This window comes from Histoplasma capsulatum (genome assembly GCF_000150115.1).
Source record: "Histoplasma capsulatum G186AR genomic scaffold supercont2.4, whole genome shotgun sequence".
NCBI classification, from domain to species: Eukaryota; Fungi; Ascomycota; class Eurotiomycetes; order Onygenales; family Ajellomycetaceae; genus Histoplasma; species Histoplasma capsulatum.
This window is the reverse complement of record NW_025544804.1, coordinates 1,380,742-1,394,222: the sequence shown is the minus strand read 5'-3', so window position 1 is coordinate 1,394,222 and position 13,481 is coordinate 1,380,742. Positions and strand designations below refer to the sequence as shown.

Below are 13,481 nucleotides of genomic sequence, written 5' to 3'. Positions count from 1 at the left end.
CCATCCTGAACCTCATCGATCTCTCACCTTGCTCGCTAACCCAGAGTATATCGCTTTGAGCTGTCTGACACACCGGCTTGCTTGCTTCTTAGGTCAGTATTCCATTCGGAGGCTACTAACCGTAGGTCTGGAAATCAAGGAAAAAAGTCCTAAATATCTCACCCCTCCACCAATTTTGTGGCGAAGAAACGTCCTTCAAGCTACACTCGGGGAGCTACCCGATCTTATCGACCAGGTTCCTTCCTGGTAGCCGCACGACCTCCCATGGTGGACTACAAGGCTATATTCTAATATGGGGAGAATAAAGAAGGTGGCGGGCCTCAAACATGGGGCTACAATCGTAAGTTGCGCTCACCTTGCCGTTTTTATATTACTACTTGTGTTTTCCTCAGCTTCCCCGCCAAAATCATGTTGATACCGGCTGGGGTGAGAACGCCGACAACGTTGGGTGATTTTTGCGCTCACATCTTCCTTTTTGTTCCACAGTCTCCTGCCTTAGCTACCTTCGTTCAACAAGCTACCACCGTTGACATCCCAGAACTTCCCTCCCATCTCTCATTGTTCCCGCGCCGATGGCCCTTCCCAAGAGGCGATCTATATCATTGGATTGTGGTGCTGAACCGGTTTGATACGATCCTTCAACAAGTGATAGAGAAGTATGATCTCCATTTAGGGCCGCAGACAAAGCCATTTGGCCGTTTGGTCCTTCATGACACATGTGTCTCCAGCGGTATTGCATCGACGGCCGAGGCATGCGAAGCACATCTCGACAAACTTGGCTTTGGGCCTGAGGGAGATCGAGAGCTGGTCGAAGCGCTCTTATCATTTTCAAGGCTCCTGCTGGAGAAATGTGGCAATCGGAGCCTATACAGTAGCAGCGATCGCTTGAATGACCTTTTGAATACGACGTCACTTCCCCTTCTGCAGAACGTTCTCCGCCTTGGTGTCAGCTTAGCCCAACGGTACTTTTCCAGACAACGCCAATCTAATAGTACCCATTTTCACCAGAGTTTACTGGCAACACACTACAATATTGAATTGGAGCGCGTCCAAAAGCTTGCTGCGCCGTTTCCCAAACCTGCCCCTGCCAAGGTAACTGATACCTCGTCCGCTAGCGTTAAGGGAAAAGAAAAGGCTATTCAGGCCCAGACTGACCGTCGTGGTTCCGTCACCAAATGTAATGCGAACGATCTAATTGCCCTTACTAAAGGCCTCTCTGATACAGAACCCAATGGGTTCGCAGCTCATGATTGGGAGGAATGGGCTAACATTAACATGTCGTATTACTCACCTTCTCCGGATGCTGCCGAGGATGCCGCTCCAGCAGGAGCCGGCGCCATCCCGCATCCTCCAGCGACCCCAACCCCCTTACGTAGATCTTCTACTCACCCCAGCTCAAGATTGAGTAGAAGTTCCGTAACGGATGATTCACCAACGGCGCCGCCCACCAGCTCGCCCACCAGTAAATACGACGAAACAAATAGAGGAGTTAAAATTCTGCATATCCCAAGCTCTACGATTGTATCCATGAGCATAGAGGCGGTTTTGCAAGCGCACTTAGAGGAGCTTCCAAACGATGCTTCGAAGTATGAATTGCTGCAACGACTTCGTGTTGCTTATGCTGTTGCAACATCCCCTGAGAGCAGGCGTCAAATTCTTGGTGTTAGAGTCCTTGCGATCACGAACTTGGCATATATTTATCCAGAAACTCTCTTCCAGCAAAAGGTGCTTAACCATGATTCCGATATACCGAAACACCTGCAGCTTGCCTACCAGCTTGCCGAATTTGTGCATCTTGGTGTCGCCGGTGACATTACAGCCTCAACACTGAACCAGACTTTCGCACTCAACTGTCTTGACGCACTGGCAAAACATAAATCCCGATCTGCGGATGTTTGTGCGGCTCTTAGCGTGAACGTTAACCACGGAATCCTTATGTTCCTCACTCGGAAGGCTGTTGCGGACTTGGCCGTCGAAGAGAAGCCGGATGACCCACCGGAAGGCGATGACTGGAGAGAGGCTCTATTTGCACTTCTTCGAACCCTTCCGAATGCTGGTACGAGAACGCCAGAGACTCTTGTGGCAGCTGGATTGATTCCTTTGTTTGTCGATATCTTGAACCTCAGGACGGAGAAAGCAAGAAAAATTTATCCTCGGGTCATGGAATTCTTGGATACATTTGTTCACTCTGTTCGGGATGCATTGGCAACATTGGCTGGAGCCAAAGGTTTCCATGCCATTTCAGATCTGATCTCTTTCGAGACGAAGACGTCATTTGATGCTGTGACGAAGGACCAGGGAATTCCAGCGCCGTTTAGGACTGCCGCCATCGATTACCAGATTCCGTATTTCCAACAGCAATCCTTGAGGTGGCTGTTCAAGTTCGTCAACCATGTAATGCAACACAACAGCGGCGGATTTGAGCGCCTTCTTCGAAATCTTATCGATTCGCCTCCACTTCTCACTGCCCTTCGCTTGGTCCTGGAAAACTCGCGTGTCTACGGTTCTCATGTGTGGAGTGGTGCAGTAAACATTTTGAGCCATTTCATCCATAATGAACCTACTAGTTATGCCGTTATTGCTGAAGCCGGGTTAAGCAAAAGCCTTCTCGAAGCAGTGATTGGCCGGCCCATGCCAGGTGATACAACAGATGCCATTACTGCCAATACTGATGATGACCATCATGCTCCAACCGAATCGCAACCTTTGTTTATTCCAGCGTGTGCGGAGGCCAGCGACCGCGAGACTCTCAGGTCCAAGATTATTAGGCCATCTGGTCCTAAACTGGCTGAAGGAATCTTACCTTCGACAGAAGCAATTGTGTGTATCCCGCAAGCGTTTGGGGCCATCTGTTTGAACCAAGGAGGCCTAGAGTTATTCCGAAAGTCGGATGCTCTCGAAAGTTTTTTCGAGATATTCGAAAGTCCAGAGCATGTGAAATGCATGAAGAATGATTCGAATCTTGTCCGCGTCCTGGGTAACTCTTTTGACGAGCTCGTTCGACATCACCCTCCTTTAAAGACTGCGGTCATGAGTTCCGTTTTGGTCATGGTGGCCCGTGTAGTCCAATATTGCAAATCAAAAGCATGGGAATGTGGACTTGGAGCTAAGCTTTGGACCGAAGGAGAAGATAAAAAGCTTTCCATTGCCGGAGGCGACTCTTCCTCGCTCGCAGACATTGGCTTTGCGTTCACTTATCCCATCGATAACCAGCAATCCCATTCAAGAGTAGAGTCGACCGATACTGAGATGAAGAGTGCCCCGACAACTTCTCAGGATGGAAACCCTTTGACATCGAAGATGGAGAACTTTGATTTGAAGGACCTTGATAGCCACGGTCTATCTGTTGCCAGCTACATGTTCCCGGCTGTGAGGTTCCTGCATGCCTTTTTCGAGAACCACACTATCTGCGCAAGTTTTATCGAGGCTGGTGGGGTTGAGTATGTACTCGATTTTGCCACCCTCCAAAGCCTGCCATTTGACTTCCATAATACGGAGGCGAGCCAACAGCTGGCACAAGTGATCCATTTAATGGTCGAGGTCAAACCACACCTTGTGCTTCCTTCCCTTATGAAACGAACTCAGGATGCCGTTGATTGTTTAGCTCCCTTTTGGCGACAATCTAGTGCCACTGGGTTTTTCGCTCCTTTGACAAACCCGCCGAAGAAGGCGGAAAATACTGCTGAGACCCCAGAGTCCGAAGATGTGAAGGTCAAGGGAACCTATTTCGTAAAACATCTCGTCGCTGTCCATACTCTTACGGATATCCTCCGCGAAGCGTATACGCCGCCAATCTACCCGACCCGGCCTAGTCAGCAGACATCTCCGTTTGTCCAGGTAAACTTAGCCGATAAATATGTTGCTCTTGTCAAAAAACTTGGGTCCTTGCATTCAGCTTGCGTCTGGGAAGAAATATTGCTACAGAAGGATATGCCAGAATCTTGGAATGAAGCGACTAGAGTCCCTGGATATGGGTTTGGTGCAGAGGAAGGAAGTGAACCACCGAGTACTATGCCTACAGATGATGTATCTGAGCCTGGTGATGTGGCTGCTGAAGTTGCAACCGGGTCAACTGCGTCTGGAGCGGGTCCTTCCCGTGAACTTGCCGATAATGAGACGAGATCGCGAACCGCGGTTACCCAAACCTCTGTTGGTTTAGAGAAGGGCGCGGCATTCAAAAACGTAAAAACTCTCCGTTACTTGCTCAGTTCTCTGCCCTCCTCTATAACCGGCTTCTTCCATCTATTGGGACATGGACTTATCAGCAAACGACGAATGGATACTTATCAACGACAAAAGGCTGGCACCGTTGCAGATGCGATTGCATCGATGATCCTAGAAAAACTGAATCTTGATGCACCTAAGAAAACCTCTTGTGTAAAAGACCGGTTTTCGTATCTCATAGTCATATTGTCCTCGTTTTCTCAGCTGTTATTTGATAGTAAGTTTTGTTCCTTATCCGATAACCTTAAAATCCGACTAACTTTGGTTGTAGCTACCGCTGAGCGCCCTCATTCCCATTGCCTCACAATGATTCTATCGGCTTTCAAGAAGTTGAATGGGATCCAAGCAATGAAAGACTTGTGTGGTTTATTCTTGAATGAGATCAGAACCCTTGATCCCCAAGCGCAGGAGAATAGGACTAAAGACGTTCCTGCACGCCTTGCTTCTGCTTACGGGGGGATTAAAATTATTCTTAATTTCTTTTCTGAAATGACATCCGCCCAATATATTATCGACTCGGCGCAAACACAGGCAATGGCCAGTGCCAGCGGGGACAGAGATCGTCCTGACTATTTCCTTCCAGCCCAGTTCTTGGTCGAACTCCGAATGGAAGTCATACCAATGGCGCAAGAAATGTGGAGTTCAGGGTTCGTCGCAGAGGCGTCTAGTTCTATCCTAAAATCTCTGATTGATATTCTCCGATCTGTCCTTGAAGGGGAATATGAAACGGGAGCCTTCCGTCGCGGTGAAAGCCTTCCTGCTGTTTCTGCACTTACTCCCAAAACCTTTACTTGCCATAGGGAGCGTCTGTCTACGCTCAAAGAGAATGGCCATGACGAAAACCTCGCCCGAGAAGCTCTCTACCGCTGTAATAACTCAGCGTCCGCTTCTGAAGAATACTGTATCAGCCAACGGGCTCTCCGCCCACCACCTAGGAGCCCAGTTCCTTCACATGACCTAGAGCAGGTTACAAGCAGTAGTAGTCCTTCGCTCCGCTCCAGCATCTTTGGAAATCTTGGTAGCTCGCAACCGCAGTCTGACAGCGGCCAGGTTTTGGCTTCTACTCCGGCCGATATCGCGTCATTGCTCGGTCACCTCGCCCAACCAAATCTGGGCGTAGAGGAAAGCGGCACAAACCAAGCAGAGAGTCGGCCGCCTCCCAGTCAAGGTGCGCAGGGCGGCGATCAATCAAGTACTAGCGGCCTTCTCGCAATGAGCATCGATAATATCCTTAATGACCAGGAAGAGTCCCCAACTGAAGAGAGGATCGCACCTGCTCAGCGTACGGAGAGTGGTGCTCGACCTCCATCGACTGCTCAACCAGCTCCTCCAAAGCGGCAAGAAGTGGTTACCGTTGAAGACTTGGACAGTGAGCGTGATAAGGTCCGGAGCAACCTCATTGAACGATGTTTAGATGTGTTAAATGTCCATCATGACGTAACTTTTGAGCTCGCTGATCTTATTGGGTCTGCCACCACCAAGCTCCCTGATCCTGTCAATTTCCGTCGGGAGGTTGGTGAAACGTTGATGCATTTCTTGATTTCTCTCCAGATGGAAGAGAATTTCCAGTCAGCCGGAAAGAAAATAGCGGCATACGCTGGCTTGTTAGCTTTGGTCCTGCAAGATAAGGATGTGTACGAAGCTACTCTTGAAGAGTTAAAGGAAAATTTTTCGAATCTGTTTGGCTTTATTAAAATCCCTCCTGCCTCCTCCGAGAAACCTACCGAGGAATCGTGCCCCTGGATTCCGCAAGTCTTGCTCATTCTTGAAAGAGTCCTTTCGGATGACGTAACACCGCCATTAATTCGGTGGAACCCCCCAAGTTCTGATGGGTCTGTCGGACCAGAGGAGCCGGCAGAACTAGAGGAACCTGTTATCCCATTTTCTGACAAGATGGAGCTGTTTGAGACAATGGTCGATATTCTCCCTCGGATTGGGAAGGACGAAACGCTGGCGCTGTCTGTTTCCCGCATCCTCGTCATTTTGACCCGTGAAAGGGAAATTGCTGTTCGACTAGGAGAAAAGCGCAATCTCCAACGCCTGTTTGTCATGATCAAGCAATTGGCAAGCGGTTCGGACGACAGACTTCAGAATACGTTCATGCTCATTTTGAGACATATCATTGAAGATAATGACACCATTCGACAAATAATGAGAAGCGAAATTGTTGCTGGTTTCGAAAGTCGATCCCCACGGCAGACGGACACCACGGGCTATGTACGCCAATTCGCGCACCTTATTCTGAGAAACCCGACACTGTTTGTGGAAGTTACGAATGAAAAATTAAAGTTGCAGCGATACGACACACACCAACGACCTCAACTCTTGGTTCTCAAGTCGGAAACAAACGATACGGTTTCACGGCAAGATCAAAACTCTTCTAGCCAAGAGGACAATCAGACTGCGGATAAGCCAGAAGCTATCGAACCTCATACCGAACCTCAAGATGGACAGCAAGCTGAGAGCAAGGACGGCAAGGAGGACAGAGATGCCAAGGATAAGTGCAAATCAACAGAGCTCAAGGCTCCTGTTGTTGAAAATCCTGATGGCGTGATTCATTATTTGCTCTCTGAATTACTTTCTTATCGCGATGTGGACGACAAGGAGCCAACCGTGGAGTCCTCGGAGAAGTCAACGAGTCGCATAGAGTCTCAAAGCGATGTTGAAATGGCAAGCGGACCGGCGTCGCCTACTTCATCCATTTCGGGAACTCAGACTACAAAGCCCCCCAAGAAGGCCGAGAAACCTCAATTTAAGGCAGACGAACACCCGATCTACGTTTACCGCTGTTTCCTATTGCAGTGCTTAACAGAGCTATTGTCCTCGTATAACCGCACCAAAGTGGAGTTCATCAACTTTTCGCGCAAAGCCGATCCTTTCGCCACGACGCCTTCGAAGCCGCGTTCTGGCATTTTGAACTATTTGCTGAACTCGCTCGTTCCCATCGGGACGTTGGAGCATGGGGAATCTATCGCTTTCAAAAAGCGGGTCAACACTTCTAACTGGGCGATGCGGGTGATTGTAGCCCTCTGCACCAAGACAGGGGAATTTGGTGTTCCATCCAGGCGCCGCACCATTCCGAATGATGACAACGAACCTGAACTCCTTTTTGTCCGCAAGTTTGTTCTCGAACATGCCTTGAAATCATACAAAGATGCTAATGCGTCGAATGAACCTCTTGATGCAAAATACGCACGACTTCTTAGTTTAGCCGACCTATTTGATAAGATGCTCTCCGGAGGCACAAGTGGAGATGGCACCACACATTTCCCTTCGTCTACTCGCCAGGTTGCGAAAACTATGTTTGAAAAGAATTTTATTTCAGCCTTCACAGCTTCTATATCCGATATAGATTTGAATTTCCCGCCAGCAAAGAGAGCTGTGAAATATATTCTTCGACCGCTGAACAAGCTTACGCAAACTGCAGTCTTGTTGAGTGAAACCTCGAGCATTCAAACCACACCAGGGCAAACTGATGAAGATGATATATCTTCGGCAACCTCCGTATCTGATATGGAAGATGATCGAGAAGAAACCCCCGACCTTTTCCGACATTCTACGCTTGGCATGTTTGAGCCGAATCATGAAGAGGGAACAACTAGCGAAGAAGACTCGGAGGAAGACGAAGAGATGTATGATGATGAATATGATGAAGAAATGGATTATGAAGAGGATATGCCGGAGAATGACGGAGAAGTTGTTAGTGATGAAGATGAGGAAGACATGGATGGGCGAGGGCCCATTGAAGGTTTGCCTGGTGATTCTGGTATGGATATTGAAGTCCTCATCGAAGGGGATGACGATGATGATGATGAAGACGATGACGACGATGATGAGGATGACGATGATGAGGACGATGATGAGGACGATGACGATGACGATGACGATGACGATGATGAAGAAGGCTCCTTGGCCATGGACGACGAATTGATAGCAGGCGAAATCACTGGGGACAATGACAATGATAGCCTCCGAGATGGAGACGAAGGTGAATGGGAAAGCGAAGATATCTCGGACAATGAGGAAGAGGAAGACGGTATGAACCAACTAGAGAACGAATTGGGTGATTTTGCTCAAGGTGACCACGGGTCTAACCTGCAAAATGTATTACGGATTCTAGGGGAGCAAAATAGAAACCGCCTTGATATTCATCAGCTTGAATTGGATATAGGAATGGGAGAAGAACTTCACGACGACCTGATGGATGACGAAATGCAGGATGATCAAGGTAAGATTCTCATGGTTCTACTCCCTGTGAGCGATTTTTCCTCTTACGATTTTTTTAGATGAAGATGAGGAAGTAGATGAGCTGGAAGGTTTGGACGAAATTGATGAGGACGAAGACCTAATTCAGACCTTTGGTACGATTTCATTATTCCAAGTGATTTCCTTTTCTTTTTTTAATTTGAGTTGATGACTGATAGAAATTGAAACAGATTTTGACCACCCACATCGATTCATGCTGCACGACACCGACCCTGCAATGGATCATAACCGCCACCAGCATGGCCGATTCCGTGGAATACCTCCCCCCCCATGGAGCATGTTTTCTGGAGGCCTTAGTAATCGTCACGGTATTATACCCATCCCTGGTTATAGAACTCATCGGACTCAAATCCCCTCGCGTGGAAATGACGATGGGAGTAACCCGCTGCTACGTCGAAACGACCGCACTACAGATGTTACACGTGGATCCAGAGGTCCTCCCGAAGCTTTGAGTGACTGGGTCCACGCAATCGACCCCAGCCATCAGGGTCGACTCCTCTCGATGGATAGCCCGGTTACATTCATGAATGCAATTATGCAAGCTCTGGGTCAAGGTGGCGGTAGCTTTGGTGTCGTTAGTCGTCCAGATGGAGTCCATGTTCGTCTTGACCAAGGCCACGTCTTCACCAATCGTATACAAGATTTGTTTGGCCTTAGTCGACCTCCAGCGACCACCACACGTCCTCGTGACGATCCTTATCAAGCAGTCACGTTTGTTCTATCCACAACTTCCACTCGTTGGCAAGAAGAAGCACGCCTTTTGTTTAACAATACTTACTTGGAGAAAGCCCAACGAGTTGTAAATTCACTTCTCAAAGTACTTGTTCCCCCGGCTATTGAAGAAGAAAAAGTTAGACAGAGGCAATTGGAGGAAGAGCTTAAGCGACGAGAGGAGGAGAGGGTCGAACGTGAGCGTCAAGAGCAAGTCGCGAAGGAAGAAGCCGAGCGCGAGAGAAAACGCAAGGAGGAGGAAGAAGAAGCGCTACGCCGACAACAAGAAGCTGAGAGAGCTGAGAGAGCAGCTGAAGAAAGTGCGCAGCAAGTCACTGGACACCCCGAAGGCGAGCCGATGGACGACGTGCAGCCTACCGAGTCGACACAAGAGCAAGTTGCTGTTCCAGCTGAAACAGATCCTGCGGTGGCCGGCCCTTCAGAACCTGCACCCCGCATCCACACCACAATCCGTGGTCGACAACTTGACATTACCGGGATGGACATTGATCCAGAGTATTTAGAAGCACTTCCCGAAGATATCCGTGAGGAAGTCATCATGCAGCAACTCACCGAACAGAGATCGCAGGCTGCAGCATCCGGCGAAGAACCAAGTGAGATAAACCCAGAGTTTCTGGAAGCGTTACCTCCTGATATCCGTGAAGAACTTCTGCAACAGGAGGTCGCTGATCGTCGACGTCGTGAGCGGGAGGCGGCACGTCGAAATGCCGCTGCAAATGGTGGCCCAGCTGCTCCTGATGACATGGACCCTGCCAGCTTCATTGCCACATTGGATCCTTCTCTAAGACAAACAGTGCTCGCCGATCAGCCCGAAGAAATTCTCGCGTCTCTTGGTCCTGAATTTGTTTCGGAAGCCCGCGCGCTTACAGGCCGAAGGCTTGCTCAGTTTGGGGATGTAAGCAGACTAGATCAGAGCTCGCGACCTGATACCACTCAACGTGATCAAGGAGCCAAAAAAACACAACGCCGGCAAATTGTCCAGATGCTCGACAAGGCTGGTGTAGCTACCCTCCTCCGTCTCATGTTCATGCCCCTTCAGGGAAATGCACGGCATCATATAAATGACATCCTTCATAATGTCTGCCAAAATCGCCAAAATCGGTCGGAAGTGCTTAGTCTTTTACTTTTGATTCTCCAGGATGGAAGTGCGGACGTATCTGCTGTGGAACGCAGTTTTGCTCATCTATCACTGCGAGCTAGGACCCCAACAGCGTCGCAGCGAACCCCGCAGCTGAAGCGGACATTGTCATTGCCGGTTCCTGGTACCAATAACGACGTCACCCCGTTGGTTGTGATCCAGCAATGCTTGGGAGCTTTGTCGTTCCTCACTCAATACAACCCCCATATCGCATGGTTTTTCCTGACCGAACACGACACAGCAGCCGCTCTTAAAATGAAAGCACTGAGGAAAGGAAAGGCCAAGGAAAGTAGAGCCTCTAAGTTTGCTATAAACTCTCTCCTGTCCTTGCTTGATCGCAAGTCAATCATGGATAGCCCAAGTTGCATGGAACAACTCTCTAGTCTCCTCAGCAGCATTACTCAACCATTAACTCTCCTCCTACGAAAAGACAAAGAGAAAGATACGCGAGGCGCTGAGGTCGCTGCTGAAAGCGCGCAACCTGTGCAACCTGTGGAGGCCTCGTCCCAGGAAACAGAGGGTTCTCGTACTGCCGATGAGCCAGCCCCGCGTTCCGATACGATGATGCCTGATGCTGCTTCCGCAGAGCAAGAGCAAGATCGTCAGGAGGCCCAGGTGGTGGGATCGCCTGCCGAAGAAAAGGTAGAATCTTCAAAACCGGCTGAGGAGGAGAAACAAAAAAAGCCTCGTATTCCTGAGCCCCCTGTGGTACCAGAGCACAATCTTCAGTTAGTTGTTCGCATTCTTGCTGCTCGAGAATGCAATGGCAAAACATTCCGAGAAACACTTTCGACCATCAACAACCTCTCTGCTATCCCTGGAGCCAAAGAAGTCTTCGGTCAAGAGTTGATTGCCCAGACACAGAGCCTCAGCAATTCAATCCTGGTTGATCTCGAAGAACTTCTTCCCCACATTAACCAGGCGGAGACGGGCATCGAAGTGCAGGGTATGGCACTTGCCAAATTTTCTCCTGCTAGCTCTGATCAAGCCAAACTACTCAGAGCTCTGACTGCCCTTGATTATCTATTTGACCCAAATAGGCTTGACAAGGAGAGGTACAGCGAGCCCGAGTCGTCTAATAACGATGAAGTTTTGAAGACACTTTATGAAGGTGCCACATTCGGACCACTCTGGGCAAAGCTGAGCGAATGCTTACATGCCATTCGACTGAAAGAGAACATGCTCAATGTTGCCACAATACTTTTACCACTCATAGAATCACTTATGGTTGTATGCAAGAACACCACTTTGAAAGACTCTCTGCTACCAAGACATGGACGGGAATATTCTGTTTCTAGTCCGCCGCCCGACTCTGGGATGGAAGCCCTATTCTTCAACTTCACAGAAGATCACCGCAAGATTCTCAATGAGCTTGTCCGCCAGAATCCTAAGCTCATGAGTGGCACGTTCTCCCTTTTAGTCAAGAACCCGAAGGTATTGGAGTTTGACAATAAACGCAATTACTTCACCCGTCGGATCCATTCACGCGGTAGCGAGATCAGACATCCACATCCCCCATTACAACTCTCCGTTCGCCGAGACCAAGTTTTCTTGGATTCCTTTAAATCGCTCTACTTCAAGACTGCCAACGAAATGAAGTACGGCAAATTGAACATTAGGTTCCATGGCGAGGAAGGTGTTGATGCAGGCGGTGTCACTCGTGAATGGTTTCAAGTCCTGGCACGCGGCATGTTTAACCCCAACTATGCCCTATTTATCCCTGTCGCATCTGATCGTACTACGTTCCACCCAAATCGCCTTAGTGGAGTCAATCAAGAGCATTTGATGTTCTTTAAGTTCATCGGACGAATTATTGGTAAAGCTCTATACGAAGGTCGTGTTCTTGATTGCCATTTCAGCAGAGCCGTCTACAAGCGTATCCTTGGCAAATCTGTGTCTATCAAAGATATGGAGACGCTTGATCTTGATTATTACAAGTCTTTGCTCTGGATGTTGGAGAACGATATTACTGATATTCTCACTGAAAATTTCTCCGTCGAGTCTGACGATTTTGGCGAGAAGCAGACAATTGATTTGGTAGAAAATGGTCGGAATATCCCTGTGACTCAGGAGAACAAGGAAGAATATGTACAACGTGTGGTCGAATATCGCCTAGTTGGTTCCGTCAAAGATCAGTTGGACAATTTCCTGAAAGGTGAGACATTTCCACATCACAGGCACCTTTTTTATATGTGGAACAGATAATAACATTTCTTTTCGTACAGGATTCCATGATATCATCCCAGCCGATCTTATTGCTATATTTAACGAACAAGAGCTAGAGCTCTTGATTTCTGGACTTCCTGAAATTGATGTGGATGACTGGAAGAATAATTCTGAATACCATAATTACTCGGCGTCATCACCACAGATCCAATGGTTCTGGCGCGCGGTACGATCGTTTGACAAGGAAGAACGGGCCAAACTCCTCCAATTCGTTTCTGGTACTAGTAAAGTTCCCCTCAATGGCTTCAAAGAGCTTGAGGGCATGAATGGCTTCAGCAAATTCAACATTCATCGAGACTATGGGAATAAGGACAGACTGCCTAGTTCCCATACGTGTTTTAACCGTAAGTGCAATTCTGTCATTGATCACATGTTTAACACGAAGATCCATTGGCTAACTTTCGATACAATAGAGCTCGACTTGCCTGAATATGACAGCTATGAAACCCTTCGACAGCGCCTTTACACAGCTATGACTGCGGGCAGTGAATATTTCGGTTTCGCGTAAAGGCAATGAAATTGTGTATTTGCTTCTGAACTCCTTTTCTCTTTTTTGTTTCCCCTTCTTGCGCTGTTCTTTTTGTGATTTCCCTCCTGATTCGTTTCTGCACTTGTTTTTTTTTTAAAATCCCCTAAATCACAAATTCCTTCCTCTTTTCCATCTCCATGACCTATACCTTTGTTTAGTCAAAGCATCTGGCGGCGCCCTCACCTTGATATTGCGTTTTATTCGGCTTTTTTCTGTTATTTTGCCTGATTCCAAACTGTACACTCGGAACTGCACGGGTATTCGATTTGTTGTATCGAAGGGAAAGAACGGGATAGGGGAAGCTGTACTTTCAGTTTTTCTTTTCTTTGTACCTCAGATGACGGGGACCGTATCTCAATTTCCTTT

At 48.3% G+C, this 13,481-nt stretch overlaps 1 protein-coding gene across 1 annotated transcript; it reads left to right on the top strand.

Annotated features, from left to right (window-relative positions):
• Positions 1-292: 292 nt before the first annotated feature.
• Positions 293-13,368, top strand: HCBG_03517 (HECT domain-containing protein; the record flags this gene model as incomplete). Its single annotated transcript, XM_045430566.1, has 6 exons — positions 293-340; positions 487-4,441; positions 4,496-8,452; positions 8,661-12,515; positions 12,586-12,930; positions 13,000-13,368. The coding sequence occupies 6 exons, from the start codon at positions 293-295 to the stop codon at positions 13,092-13,094; spliced, it is 12,255 nt and encodes a 4,084-aa protein (XP_045288709.1).
• Positions 13,369-13,481: the final 113 nt, after the last annotated feature.